We start from the raw sequence: 13,499 nt of genomic DNA on the forward strand, positions 1-13,499 counted from the left end.
TGCTAGAAGCTGCCAGAAGATGGCATTCAGGAAGACATCGGTACACATATCTCAGTAAAGGGGAAACGTTTTGGAAATGCTGGACAACAATGAACCAGTAAAGAGATAAACTGTAGATTGGAATAATGGATATAGATGGAATAATATTCATATTAAATCTTGTATGATATGTGATCTCTCAATCTATGCGGAGAAGCCACGCTTTCTTTGCCAAATTTAAAGTGATGGTAACATTACATATAAAATGCAGCTTTGTAATAGCATGATTTGGCTATATCACAACCATCCATTTCTTGGGTTTTGTACCAAACTTTGAATGCCCTTACAGCTCATGATGTAAAATGTAATTTAATAATTTCCTCACCACTCCACGTGAGGTAATATTAAAGCAAACATGCACATAGAAATCATTGCCTCAAGAGTGGATAACATGCATATGTGAATCTCAAGTGATATCAAAGTATCAACACAGGTGGTCATGGATGCAAACTGTTTTGTATAGCTTCATATTACCCTGAAGATAGGGTGTTTGACAGTGAAATGTCATATTGGTATGCTGAGCTTTGCATTTAACAAGAGGGGCATGGCTCACCACAGTACACTGGAAGAATGAATTTGACTTTTAGCCATGGGTAGTTTTAGTATAACTACAGTATTACTTTTCAAGGCACTTCGTGTTGCCATAACAGTGGGAATGTGATTCTTTTGAAAATACAGCTGTAGACTTTACTCTCTTTTGGTGTCTCGGTGATTGTTGCAGCATTATTTAGTTGGCAACAATTATGTTCAGCTCAGCAAAATATCTTACCTTATTTTGTTTTCCTTTCTTCTTCTTTTATCATTTTTTGTTTATCTTTTTGATGAAGCCATAGTGTTTGTTTCAAAAAATTATAAAACATTATGACGATTTCCAGGAAAACTTCAAGATGTCATAATGGGCATTGATTTGCAGCTCAAGCTACCATAAAATTAATTCTCAAATGCAAACTCTTACTTTTAGCTGGGAGTTAGAGTGGGACATTTCATAAATACTTCTCATGTCCTACTAAGGTAGAACAAATTCTTACCCTAATCGGACTTTTTAGTGCAATTCCTAGGAGTAATACTGAGAGACTTGATGAAAATGGGCTGCTTTTTAACTCTTGTTTCTTTGCTCACCCTAGACATGCAGTTTACCTTTCATCACTATAAATCAATGTGGGCTTGTTTTTAAGGATGACATGCCTACAATAGACACATCTGGTTCCTGCTGCCATAGTAAAAGCTGGGTAGTGAAAATGAATGCCTAGATTTATATTTAAGACATTTATGTTTTAAGGAAAATAAAAGGAGCCCTTCAGTTAAAGTTATTAGAATATTATTATATAATGTTATTTACAATTAAGAAGTTTCAGAAGAAAATGTTCTGTACTCCCTAAACAAGTTGAGTAGACCGTCTCTAGGAAGATTATTTTGTAAAATCTTTCCTTATAAGTTGAATTTTATACTTTTACATAGAACTTTTTTGTTTTTAATCATTTAATAACTAATGCATTCTTATATTTTTTTATATATTGTAACTGGTATGTTTTTCTATGCAGATATTTTGTTCAATTTGGAATGCAGTAGTTCTTGGTGTTTTTTCCCCATGTGATTCATTTAATATAGGATCAAAAGTCTAGATGGTTACTGGAATAAAATTGGCGAACATGCAAAACAGATGCCTGAATGGTCATGAATTTAACCTTTTCATGAAAAAGAAAAAGACATGCATTTGTTAATAAAAAATTAAGTAATTTTAATTCTCAGAGCAAGTTGCAAATAAGCATGCATAAAAAAATCTTAAACATGACCTTCATGTCTATTTCAAAATAGAAACATCAGCACTTTGATCATTACATGGAATTTACACAAAAAAAGTTATGTTTGTCTTTGATCTACAGCTAAGTATATGCATTTGATTATGGCTGTGTTTTTTGTGTTATTTTTAACTGCTTTCTTTCCATTGCTCAAAAATATGCTTAAATAGACTTCTGTATATACTGTTTATGTAATGTTCATTTCTAAACTGTTTTTGCTGATGGTGGTTTTGATAAGCAGGACTGGTCAGAAAAGACCTATCATCAGTACCAATCCTCATGTTTTCATGGAAAATTCCCATTTACTTCCAGGCCCAATTACTATTCCAGGGCATTTACTTTGGAAACAGCTTAGAAAGATTCCTCCCCACATGACCAAACTATCTAAACTATTCCTTTGAGTCTTGACACAGTACTCACTTTACTTGGAGATCCGTCATAATTATTTACTAATTAATCATATTGCAAGGTTTGATCCCATAGCCCTACAGAAGAAATTTCCTTTTGCCTATTTGTATTTGTGGTTTCTTTCATAATGTCACTATACAATGACTGTATTAAGGTGAGAATAGGTAGAGGTTCATCTAAATACTCCTGTCACATTCCACTGCCATTTATCAGTATTATGGCCATAGTATTGCTGCTGTTGCTGCACAGTCTGTTTATGAATATCACTTTCCTCCTTATTTTAAATCATGAACTTGAATTTAAGGTATTTAAACACTTTCACCTGGGTAAGCTACCCTTACTGACAGAGAGCAAATGGTTCTTTTCCTGAAGAGAAACTTCATCTCAGATTTTGAAGCATTGCTTCTTGTCCTGGTTACTCCAGACTCCAACAGCAAACAACTCATACACCAGGTAGTGCAATTAAGAGATCAAAAAGACAGCACCATCTTCAAATGTTATAGATGCGACACTTGTCTGTGCAATCATATCCTATTCATGATCAGTACAATGTACTTTCCCAGGATGATAAGATTTTGGAGACATCTCTTATTCTGCACCTGCAGAAACTGCATGAGACCTGGCACCAACCTTGGGACCCCATAATTTTGTATTGAATATTAACAGATAACTGGGGGAACTCTGTTTAATGCTCCTCATCCACAAAAACATGTAGGCAGAATTGGAAAAAAGAAAAACAAATATTTGTAGTCCACCTTCTGAATCTGGGCTTGAACAATCTTTCCAAGTACCCTGACCTAAATCCTTTTCAGGAAATAGAACAAAATCTTTGTTCTGCTTTTCAAAAATTGGAAACCCTTTTCTAATCAACAAGTATTATCCCTACTTTTCATACATCTTCGGAGAGTTCCTTTGCCAAGATTTTCCAACAGTTTACATGATTTCTCTAACTTTTGATCTGATCCAATTGACGTCAGAAATCATGCTGCTGTTGAAGTTGTCGATCATTTCATTGATCGCAGTCATAAAAATATATAGTTGAATTAGGTGCATCCCTTTCAGATGGATTTATTCCTTGTTTTTCAAGTTCCTCAACATATTACTTACAAATACAAGTATTATCCTTATATTTCCTATTCACTGTTGGAAACAGGCTTTTTAAATACCTGTCCTCCTTTCATGAGTTGTTGAATGGCTTTTGGAAAGTAATTTTCTTGACCTCGGCAAACTTACTGCCAGGCCATTACTTTTGCCAGCACTGCAGCTGAATTCTTCTTGGCATGCAGGTCCAGAAATATTTATTTTAACATTTTTTGGAAAACCACCTACTTTGACTTGACTGCTTCCTTCAATTTTGGTGTTCCCTTAAGGATCCTCGGACTGCTAACACATCAGGCACTGCTCAGTTTTCAGTCCAAGCTCCTTGCAGTTACCTTTGCTGCTAATATTTTGAATATTTTAGATTTTATGTCCTAGCCTCTTCCAAAATGCAAAATAGGCTCGTATGGAGGAGACTGCTGAAGTAATTGCCCGGGTTTTCCAGGATTGCCTGCACAATCCTTTTGTATCATCTGTGTCAGTCCAGTTTATGTCTTGACTTATTGCGCCAACTTGTTTTCAGAATGTAACTTAGTATCTACTGTTTTACATAAATGTGCATACAGTATAATATAGCCTGATGTCAAATGACACAAGAGCAAAGTCAAGTATTTAAAATACAAAGTAGTTTTTTTAATAAATTTATTTTTGTACAAGTGGTTCATTTTAAACCGACTGTGTTTCTAACGGAGTTCCCATACCTGATGATCATTCGGTTTCAAATCAGGCACATTTCCTAATTATGACCCTCTACGTTTCTCTGTTCACCACACATTAAGGATTGACTTTTTATATTAGCGCTACAGAATTAGTAGGTGGTTACTTTTTAAAATTTTTTTAACTATTTATAAGCAGGTAGCATAGCTGTAAACAACAACATTTTTCAACTCAAAACTCAATGTCCCCTAGACTGTCTCATCTGGCTGTGAAAATTGTAATTCCACAGCATACTGTATATCTATGGATTTGTGTCTGCCCCCACTAATGTCAGCATCCTGTTCATTTGGGTCATGTCAGCAGCAGGGGTGATGTGATACCCATAGTAAAGTGCTTGGCCTTATATCCAATACTGCTTGCCAGTGTCTATACAGTGTTTATTTGTCAACCTCCTATAGGTTCTCTAATTGTTTCTGCTCTAGTAAGGTGACATTTCATGTGCCAAGATCCAGTTTCTGTTGTGAGGGTCAAATCTGTCTTTATCTTTCATGCAAATTCTTCTCGGCCCAAGTTGTATTGCAACAAAAACACCAAAATTTGCTTTTACAGGTATTAAATCTCTATGGCAAAGCCATGTGATTTGTTTGAGCCCTACTGGGTTCTAGCACAAATGCTTGCCATCTCACCTTCAGCCTTGGTTGCACTGGTGGTTACCAGTATCCATGTCCTAGAAACAGATCATCTAATTTTACTTTGATCAGTCTTGATGATTGGTCCATGTCTACCTAAACCAATTTACCAGAGATAATACTATCTTGACTATAATGGTTCTTAGAACATTTTGTGTGCAGAATTTGTAAACTGTAAAGGTGACAAACTTGGGAGGTGTTTTGAACATACAACTAAATACTAATTCTGGAGATGAGTTGATTAACAAAGCTGGCGTAGTAAACTGTATTGTGGACCTCACTTATATTATCTGTCTGTGTATTAGGCTACCTGAATGATGTCTGAACAGGACCTTGCAGAAATGGTGCAGATTGCAGTTGAAGACCTGAGCCAAGACCATCCAGGTAAGCACAGATTCTGTGATACGTGTTTTTCAAGTAAATGAAGGTCTGTATTATAACAATAATTATAACTGTACTGTATTCCTAAAAACACTATTCAAGTGTCAATTGTACAAAACATTTGCTTGTTCTGCATATCTTTTACTATGCACCCAGTTTTTCTAATACACTGTCCTTTGTGCATAATTATACTCACTTATTCAGTTTCACTAATCCAAGTGAAATAAACAGATTTTTTGAAATGTATAATCTGTACTTTCTAAAGCAATAAATTAGCCAATGGCTCAGATATAATTAAAAACATTAATGCATAAATACTATGTTTTATTTGTTAGATTGCTTCCATGTTGCATATTCTTTCTCAGAGAATATTCTTTTTATTAAGTCGAACAACATCAAATCTGTTTAGTTAGGTTCTTACAATGCATAAACCAAGAGATTTTGTATTGCCTTTTGTTAAGGTTTTAATAAGGTATTTTGACCATTTTTGATTACTTAAAAGAAATCATAATATATAGTAGTAATTAAAAAATTGGTCACAAGATAAAGGAAAAGCACTTAGTGCAGCAAAATAAATCGTTCTTTTAAGCAGCATGGATTGCTGATTGCCCTCATTTTTTACTAGGGTAGACTTCCTTATAGCCTTGGGCCTCATGTATAAATGGTGCTTATGCACAATAATGTTGCGTACGCCCGTTACCACGCTCACTTCGAGATGCATAAAAAGTAAACCTGGTTTAAAGCCACTTGACATTTTCTTGGCAGCCTCACACTATGGGTATGCATATTTCTGCTCGGTTTTGCAAACAGGTGGCACCCAATGCCAAAGCAGTGCTACTTTTTCTGTGTCATTTCCCTTTCTTTTTAAGATTCACATCCATGATGTGGCTTTTATGAAATACACTGACATTAATTGCAATCATTTACAAATTTAAGGCACTTGATTGCAATCATTCTATAACAATACTGTATAATGGTACATTAAATGGCCAGACTATTCCAACTACCGTAGTTGCTTTAGTGTTGTTAGAAACCATCACAATTGGAAGAATTAGAAGAGCAGTGCATATTTATAGATGATGATAACTGGCTTTTACGTAGATTTAGAGTTCTAAGAGCTATCCTTTTGGAGCTGTGTGCTGTTAGAATACTAGGATTTATAATGGTTATCATTTTTATGATGAAGTGCATTGAAGTATGTATATTACATTTTACAGATAAATTAACTTCATTTAAATAATGTATACTGTTAATAATTAAGCATTAAACATTGTAGCGGTAGCGATGAGCTGGCATCCCGTCCATGGATTGTTCCTGCCTTGTGCTCTGTGCTTACTGGGGCTGGCATATTGGAATAATTAATAATAATAATAATAACCTTAATAATAATTAATAATAAATGGAATAATTTAACATGGATAATGAAGATTTTTCAGTGTTCCTTAAAAGTTTTGAAGAATCAATGTTCTAAACCTACAGCTGGTTTTACATTTAGTATAGATGCTTGTTTTGTGGCGATTGGTCACATGGAGAGACAACCTCGAAGGACCTTCATTTTGCATTCTCTGAAATTCTTCTTTCCTCCACGTGCTTTTGCCATTGTCTTTTGACAAAACACTGAACGGAAAGGGCTACAGGGGGTCCTTGGGTTACGACACAGTTCCGTTCCTACAACAGTGATGTAACCTGAATTTTGGTGTAAGTCGAAACACACCCTAGCCTAAGTAACTTACCTATCCTAACACAATTGTAAAATAATAATCTAGAACATAAAAACACACCTAAGCCACAGAAAAAGGAAATAATGATATACTGTACTGTACACTGTACTGTAGTAACAGAAAAAAATGACACAAAATGAGTGTAAAAAAAATTCCTTTATTCCTGTGGTTGTCTTGCACACTGGAAGGAGCATTGCAAGGTGGGAAAGAGTGACCTATTGGGACGAGGAAGCTGGAGATGATTCTACCTGTACTACAGGTGTTTCATCTCGAGAAGCAGCTGATGTAGAGGGTACAGGATCTGTTGCAGGCCTCTGGTGTTGAATTCACTGTTTGTTAGGGTGAAATTGTTTTTAATAAAACAAACCACAACAATGTTTTGCTTTAAACAATGGAAGCAAATTTATTTTAAAATTAGTGCTACATTTTGTACAGTGCCTTCAAACATGAAACATGTTTTTAAACTGATCTAATGGTGGTGAATGTTACTGAACCAGCTATAGCAAAACTCTTTTAGATTTATTACTGAATATTTGCAACACAAAAATCAATTTTTTGGTCATTCCTTGAACATGTTTTTTCTGTAAATATTCAGAACAAACATTTCACAAAAAATACATATATATACATATTAAATACACAATATTTTTTATAAGCTTTTCACAAAAAATGTTTATAAATTATACATGAAATATCTATTTGAAATAATTATATATACATATATTAAATACACCTTATATTTTGAACATTACATAACATTATATAGTATACATAAAATGTGTTTATATATATATATATATATATAATATATTGTGATGGACGGCCGGCTACAGACTCCGGTCGCCACCACCAGGCCGCCAGGAGGAGCCCTCCGCACAGCATGATCGTGCCCCGAGTTCCAGCAGGGCCTCATGGACTTTGTAGTTTGTATACACAGCCCTGTTGGATACCTTGGGGACCACCGGGAGTCGCTGTAGGGGGGCTAGTGGGCTCTTATGTGCCCTATAACCCGGGAGTGCGTCATCATCACGTGACAGGAAGGAACGACGTGCTCCCGGGCTGAAGAAAAGGACTGTTTACCCTGACCCGGAGGGAATAAGGACTTGTGGGTTTGGCCAGGAACCACTTCCGGGTCAGGGGATATAAAAGGACTGTGGGAAAGCCCAGACACTGAGCTGAACTGGGAGGTAGGAGGGCTAAGTGTCTGGGCGAGGAGGAAAGAGTATTTGTGTATTATTGTGATTTATATGAGTGTAGAGTGGAGGGTGCTTGGTGCACGTTATTATTGTAAAATAAATAAGTCTTGTGCTTTTACACTGTGGTTGGAGTGGTACCTGAGGGTTCAAGAGGTGGCTCCACGCTTCTACTGCTACTATATATATATATATATATATATATATATATATATATATATATATATATATATATATATATATATATATATATATATAGTCACAAACTCGAGACAGAGTCATATAAAGGTTTGGGGCAGCCACCCGTATAATTTGGGTTGCTTTTCAAAATAATACAGCACTGATGTGCACAAAACCGAGTCCAAACAGAACTGAGGGAATATGGAAAAGGTGGAGGCAGGAAGTGATGTCAAAGGGCTGGGCTCATGTAGGTCTTCTGCCATTGGTGCGAGCCCGGACGTGACATCACAGGGGTCGGAGTCGGCAAGGTTTCCAAAGTGATTTTTTGCTTTAGACTAAATAGAAGAAGTTACATTAAGCGACAGCAAGGTTTTTTAATTTGAAGTAAGGCAAAAAATTATGTTAGGTGAACAAACATATTAATATAGTTCATTACAACTACTAAAATTACCTTAAATCAAAAAGAGCCCTTTTTCTCTTTTTAGAGTGTACCTTCTTAAAGAATTGTTCCAGGCTAGTCTGGAAGGTTGATGATTTCTTATCTTTCAAAATCTGCCTATAGCATTGCGAGGCATCCATAACAGCTCTGTAGACCTTACTGAATCTGTCATCGCTGGGGTCCTTAGCCTGAAATTTTGCCAACCCATCCTCTATCATAGAAAAACCTTCTTCCAAACCCTTGGTGGTAAATCTCTTGGGTTCTGGGGTTTCTATCTTTTCCTCTTCAATCAGTTGCTTACCTTAAAAGGTAGTCCCTTGCTAACACAGTAGTCCACTGCTGGCACAAAATGGCTGGAAAACCACTCCTCAAAAATCTGGAGTGTCACCTATGCCTTCTTGTTAGACCTCCAGACAACAGGCATTTGACCCTTCCAAATGCCCTTTAGTGCCCTTGGATTCTCTGCCTGGTACACCAACAGAGGCTTTAGTTTGAAGTCACCTGCAGCATTCCCTCCAAGAAGCAAAGTCAGTCTCTCCTTGCCAGCTTTATGGCCTAGTGCTGTCTTCTCCTCCTTGGTGATATAGGTCCTATTAGGCATACGCTTCCAAAAAAGGCCTGTCTCGTCAACATTAAACACTTGTTCAGCACAGTAGCCCCCCTCTTTAATTAATTCAGCCAACCTATTAGGAAATGTGCTTGCTGCATTCTCATCCCCACTAGCAGCTTCACCCTATACCTTAAGGTTATGCAAGTTGGCACGAGCTTTGAAATGCATGAACCAACCCCTGCTAGCCACAAATTCTTCACTTTCACTCCCTTCCCTCTTTTCACTTTTTATTGCCTGAAACAATCGTTTAGCCTTCTCCTGAATCAACATTAGACTTACTGGTATACGCCGCTGATGCTGGTCTTCCAGCCACAAAATTAGCAATCTTTCTATATCATTCATTATTCCACTGCGCTGTTTAGTAATCACAGTCGATTTCACAGGGGCTGATCCCTATACATGCTGTATGATACGGTCTTTAACGGTAGAGCAGTTAAAGCTTAGCGCATGGCCAATGTTCGTTGCTGATTCTCCTTTTTCTGATCTCTTTAAAATATCTAGTTTCACTTCCATCGTGATGGCTTTCCTCTTCTTCAAAGCACTACCATCTGAAGACTCTGACTTTCGTTTAGAAGCCATTATAAGAGCCAAAAAGTCGCCAGTATACATTTGTGCCACACTCAACCAAACTACCTGTAGTTCACCGACTCCCTCACTCATACGCTGCGTACTTTCGCAGCACACAACCAAACTACTGTAGTTCTCCAACTCCCTCACTCATACGCCGCGTACTTTCACCACCCGCAACCAAACTAGTTCACCCCCGTAAGTCAGTAAGTACGATGCTAACAGCTTAATCCGAAACACTCCTGTCTCAATTTTTTTTAAGTTTTTATGGGAGTGAGCATCATAAACTCAAAACGTCATATGTCGTGATGTTGTAACCTGAGGATCCCCTGTATTTATATTGATTGGCATATTCAAATATACTAAATTTGGGGAGGAGTCAGGGTGGGGCTGTAGGCATGTGCATGTGCGTTTAAAATTCACATTTTTTGGGATTTATAAAGGGATGGTGTGTAGAACTTTGCTTACACGCAATTTTATGCATCTGAATTGTTTTGTGTGTACGCACATTTGTAGTTTTGTCCGTACGCCATGTTTTAGTGTGAATTCTATACAAGGTGTTTTACTCCGGTCATGGTGTAATGATTAGATGATTATGTTGATGAATTTATTTTTTATGTAGTTATACAAATTATTTTGATAGAAAGCATGTTTTGGAAGTGTACAAAGTAATTGTTTACAGCATAGCTGTACCATACTGTATGGTCAATGCAAAAGCAATATTTCATTAAACTACCTATTAGTCTTTCTAAGTTGCCACAGTGCATAAGAGCTATAGATTATGATATAGTATACCTAATACTATTTTAAATAAATTATTGCAATGAAATTATACTGTAGATAACATTTGCATGCTCAGCTTTAATGAATATCACTTAAAGAAAGGTGTTCTAATTTTTACAAAATTCCAGCTACAAATATGGCCCTATAAATTTTGTAGGTATCTCAGTATAAGTTCAGTTTGGTGTGGCAGTGTCTTGATAATATCAGTTCAATTTACAATGTGTAAAACACATAACTTGAGACTGAATTATTTTTTAATCAGGTTAATTACAGTATGTATGTAGAGCAGAGGAATGAATAAGGTGAGTGTGTTAAGAGGAATGAAATGCGGGATTCCCGAATTCCCGGGAATAGATAAACCGTCCGGGAATGGATTCCCTAGTTGTACCACATTTTTAAACAAGTCACAGTTTTCATGTAGTATGGGGAGAAAGAAAGATCTTTCTGAAGATGAAAAATATGAAATAGTGCAATGTCTTGCAAAAACCATGAAAGCAACTGGTATTTCATGAAAACTGAAGAAAGATCATCTAACTATGAAATATTTCTGTGTGATTCACAGTGAGGTTAAATTCGGTCAGATAAAGGCTTATTAAGGAAAGTTTCTATCAGGCAAATAAATAGTATTAAAAGAGAAGCTATTAAAAAGCAACTGATGAGCAGCAAACAGGTATTTGAAGCTGCTGATGTCTATGGAGTCCCAAGAACCTCTCGATGCAGGTTCCTCCAGAGGCTTGTAGTTGTGCATAAAGCTGTATTTCGACCACCCCTAACAAATGCTCGCAAAGAGAAAAGTTTTCACTGATGAATGCCATGCTACACTAGGTGGTCCAGATGGATGGAGCTCTGGATGGTTGGTGAATGGTCACCCTGTTCCAACAAGACAGTAACATCAGCAAGGAGGTGGCAGAGTGATGTTTTCAGCTGGAATATTGAGAAGTGAGATGGTAGGTCCCTTTAAGGTCCCTGAGGGTGTCTCTGCAAAATGTGTGGAGTTCCTAAGTGATCATTTCCTGATATGGTATAAAAAGAAGAACCGTGCCATGGGGAATAAAATTATTTTCTTGCAAGATAATGCATTATCCCATGTTGCAAAAAACACCATTGACTCCTTGGTTGCTATGGGCATAAAGGGAGAAAAAATCATCCCCTGACATCAACCCTATTGAGACCTTGTGGAGCATCCTTAAAAGGAAGATCAATGAGGGTGGGCGGCAGTGTACCTCTAAACAGCAGCTCTGGGAGACAATGCTGGCATCCTCAAATGACATATAGGCAGAAACTTACAAGTTCAATGGATGAGAGAGTTGTTAAAGTGATATCAAAGAAGCGCTCATATATTAGTATGTAACTTGATCAGTAAATATGTTTTTTTGATTTAAATTGCATTTATTTTTTGAAAAATTATCTCTTCTTGTAACAAATACAACAGATTTCAGTTTTGAATTCTTTATAAACTATTGAATGTTTTCATGCTCTGTTGTGCATAACAATTTGGAACACTGTATTTTAAGTTGTTTGGAAAATATAAAAATCTGTTGTCATCATTAGCAGTTTTGCTTGTACTAAAATCCACATTATAGTATACTTTTTTCAGGAAAAAATCCTTAATTGTATTGACTGCTTAGGAAAAATGAGCAAAAGCAACATGTGCATAATTATTTGGAACACACAGTGTATTTGTGGGTTTATTATTTTTGCTTTATCAGTGTTAAATATTTTCATAAAGTTGAATATGTGATGAAATGTCCCTCATATACAATATATATTAATTCTTTTTAAACATTAAATGTGTTTATTTATTTTTTGTTTTTTTGATGTTCTAGTTAAATTCTAATTCAAAATAACTTTACTGTAGTGTTACTGCACTAAAAGTACATTTTCAGGAGCCTAATTGTTCCAGAGATGGCACAGTTGCTGCTTCATATTTTTGGCTCATATTCCTGTCAGAGCAATGTCTGTAGATTTTTACATGCTATCCTTATGTCTGTGTGGATATTCTTTAGTACTCTAATTTTATGCCACCTCCTAAAAATTTGCACATCAGATTGGCATCTCTAAGTGTAACACTATATGTGTGTGTGTGTTTGTTTGGTTGATTGGTTTTCTTTCTAGAGTTAGTTAATGCTTAACAAATGGTACTGCAAAAATAGTCTGTGGCACCCCGTGAAGCTGTATACAAACAAACAGGCCTGAAAAAAAGCTGGGTGTGTTTTCTTTGTTTTTGGTTATTGTGAAATTCTTACACAGATTCCAGGTAGATGATGATTGTATTATGAAATCATATTTAGAGATCTGTATAGTTGGAACATGTCTTGCAACTGGATAAGGAAAAGCTGCTATTTGTATCACTTTTGCACAGTCCTGCATGTTCTTCCAATGTCTCTGCATGATTTTTTTTTTTCAGTGTACTCTGGATTTCCTCCCTCAAATAAAGCACTAGTAGACTACCCCATGATGCTATACTTTATTAAGAGAGTCTGAGAATGTTGTATGTTTATTTTTTCTTGCTGGCAATTCTGCTATGGGGGCTTCATTTAAGTAATTTTAGAAAATAGAATGAATTCATAACGAACCACAGTAAACCCTTCTATATAATTTAATTAACAGCTGTACTTGAAATGTGTTATTAGTAATTGTATTGTTCTTATTTTCTCAAACAGTTTTCAAATGTAACTTTAATGTATTTTCTGTTTATGTCTAATTTTTCCCTGAAAGTGAAAAAAGTTTTAGTTATTTTTTTTTTATTAAGTCTGCTATGGACAATACTGTAATTCAAAAGTGAATTCCTATAGAATCGGGTAAATACCGCATAAGACAGAACTGGGTAAATTAATTTATAGTAGCCTTCTATAGCTTAAACTAGTTCATACCTGTAAATAAATAATTTTTAACCAGCTTTTTTTTTTGGATAATGAAAATCCAGGTCTGAATG

At 36.0% G+C, this 13,499-nt stretch overlaps 1 protein-coding gene across 1 annotated transcript in view; it reads left to right on the plus strand.

Moving 5' to 3' along the window:
- The window catches only part of banp (BTG3 associated nuclear protein), a 377,911-nt gene that overhangs the window by 19,641 nt on the left and 344,771 nt on the right, over positions 1 to 13,499 (plus strand). Inside the window, exon 2 of the mRNA XM_028810115.2 lies at positions 4,996 to 5,074. Coding sequence (XP_028665948.1) covers positions 5,005 to 5,074 — 70 coding nt within the window. The 5' untranslated portion in view covers positions 4,996 to 5,004. The remainder of the gene's footprint in view (positions 1 to 4,995; positions 5,075 to 13,499) is intronic.

Source organism: Erpetoichthys calabaricus, chromosome 9, assembly GCF_900747795.2.
Source record: "Erpetoichthys calabaricus chromosome 9, fErpCal1.3, whole genome shotgun sequence".
NCBI lineage: Eukaryota > Metazoa > Chordata > Cladistia > Polypteriformes > Polypteridae > Erpetoichthys > Erpetoichthys calabaricus.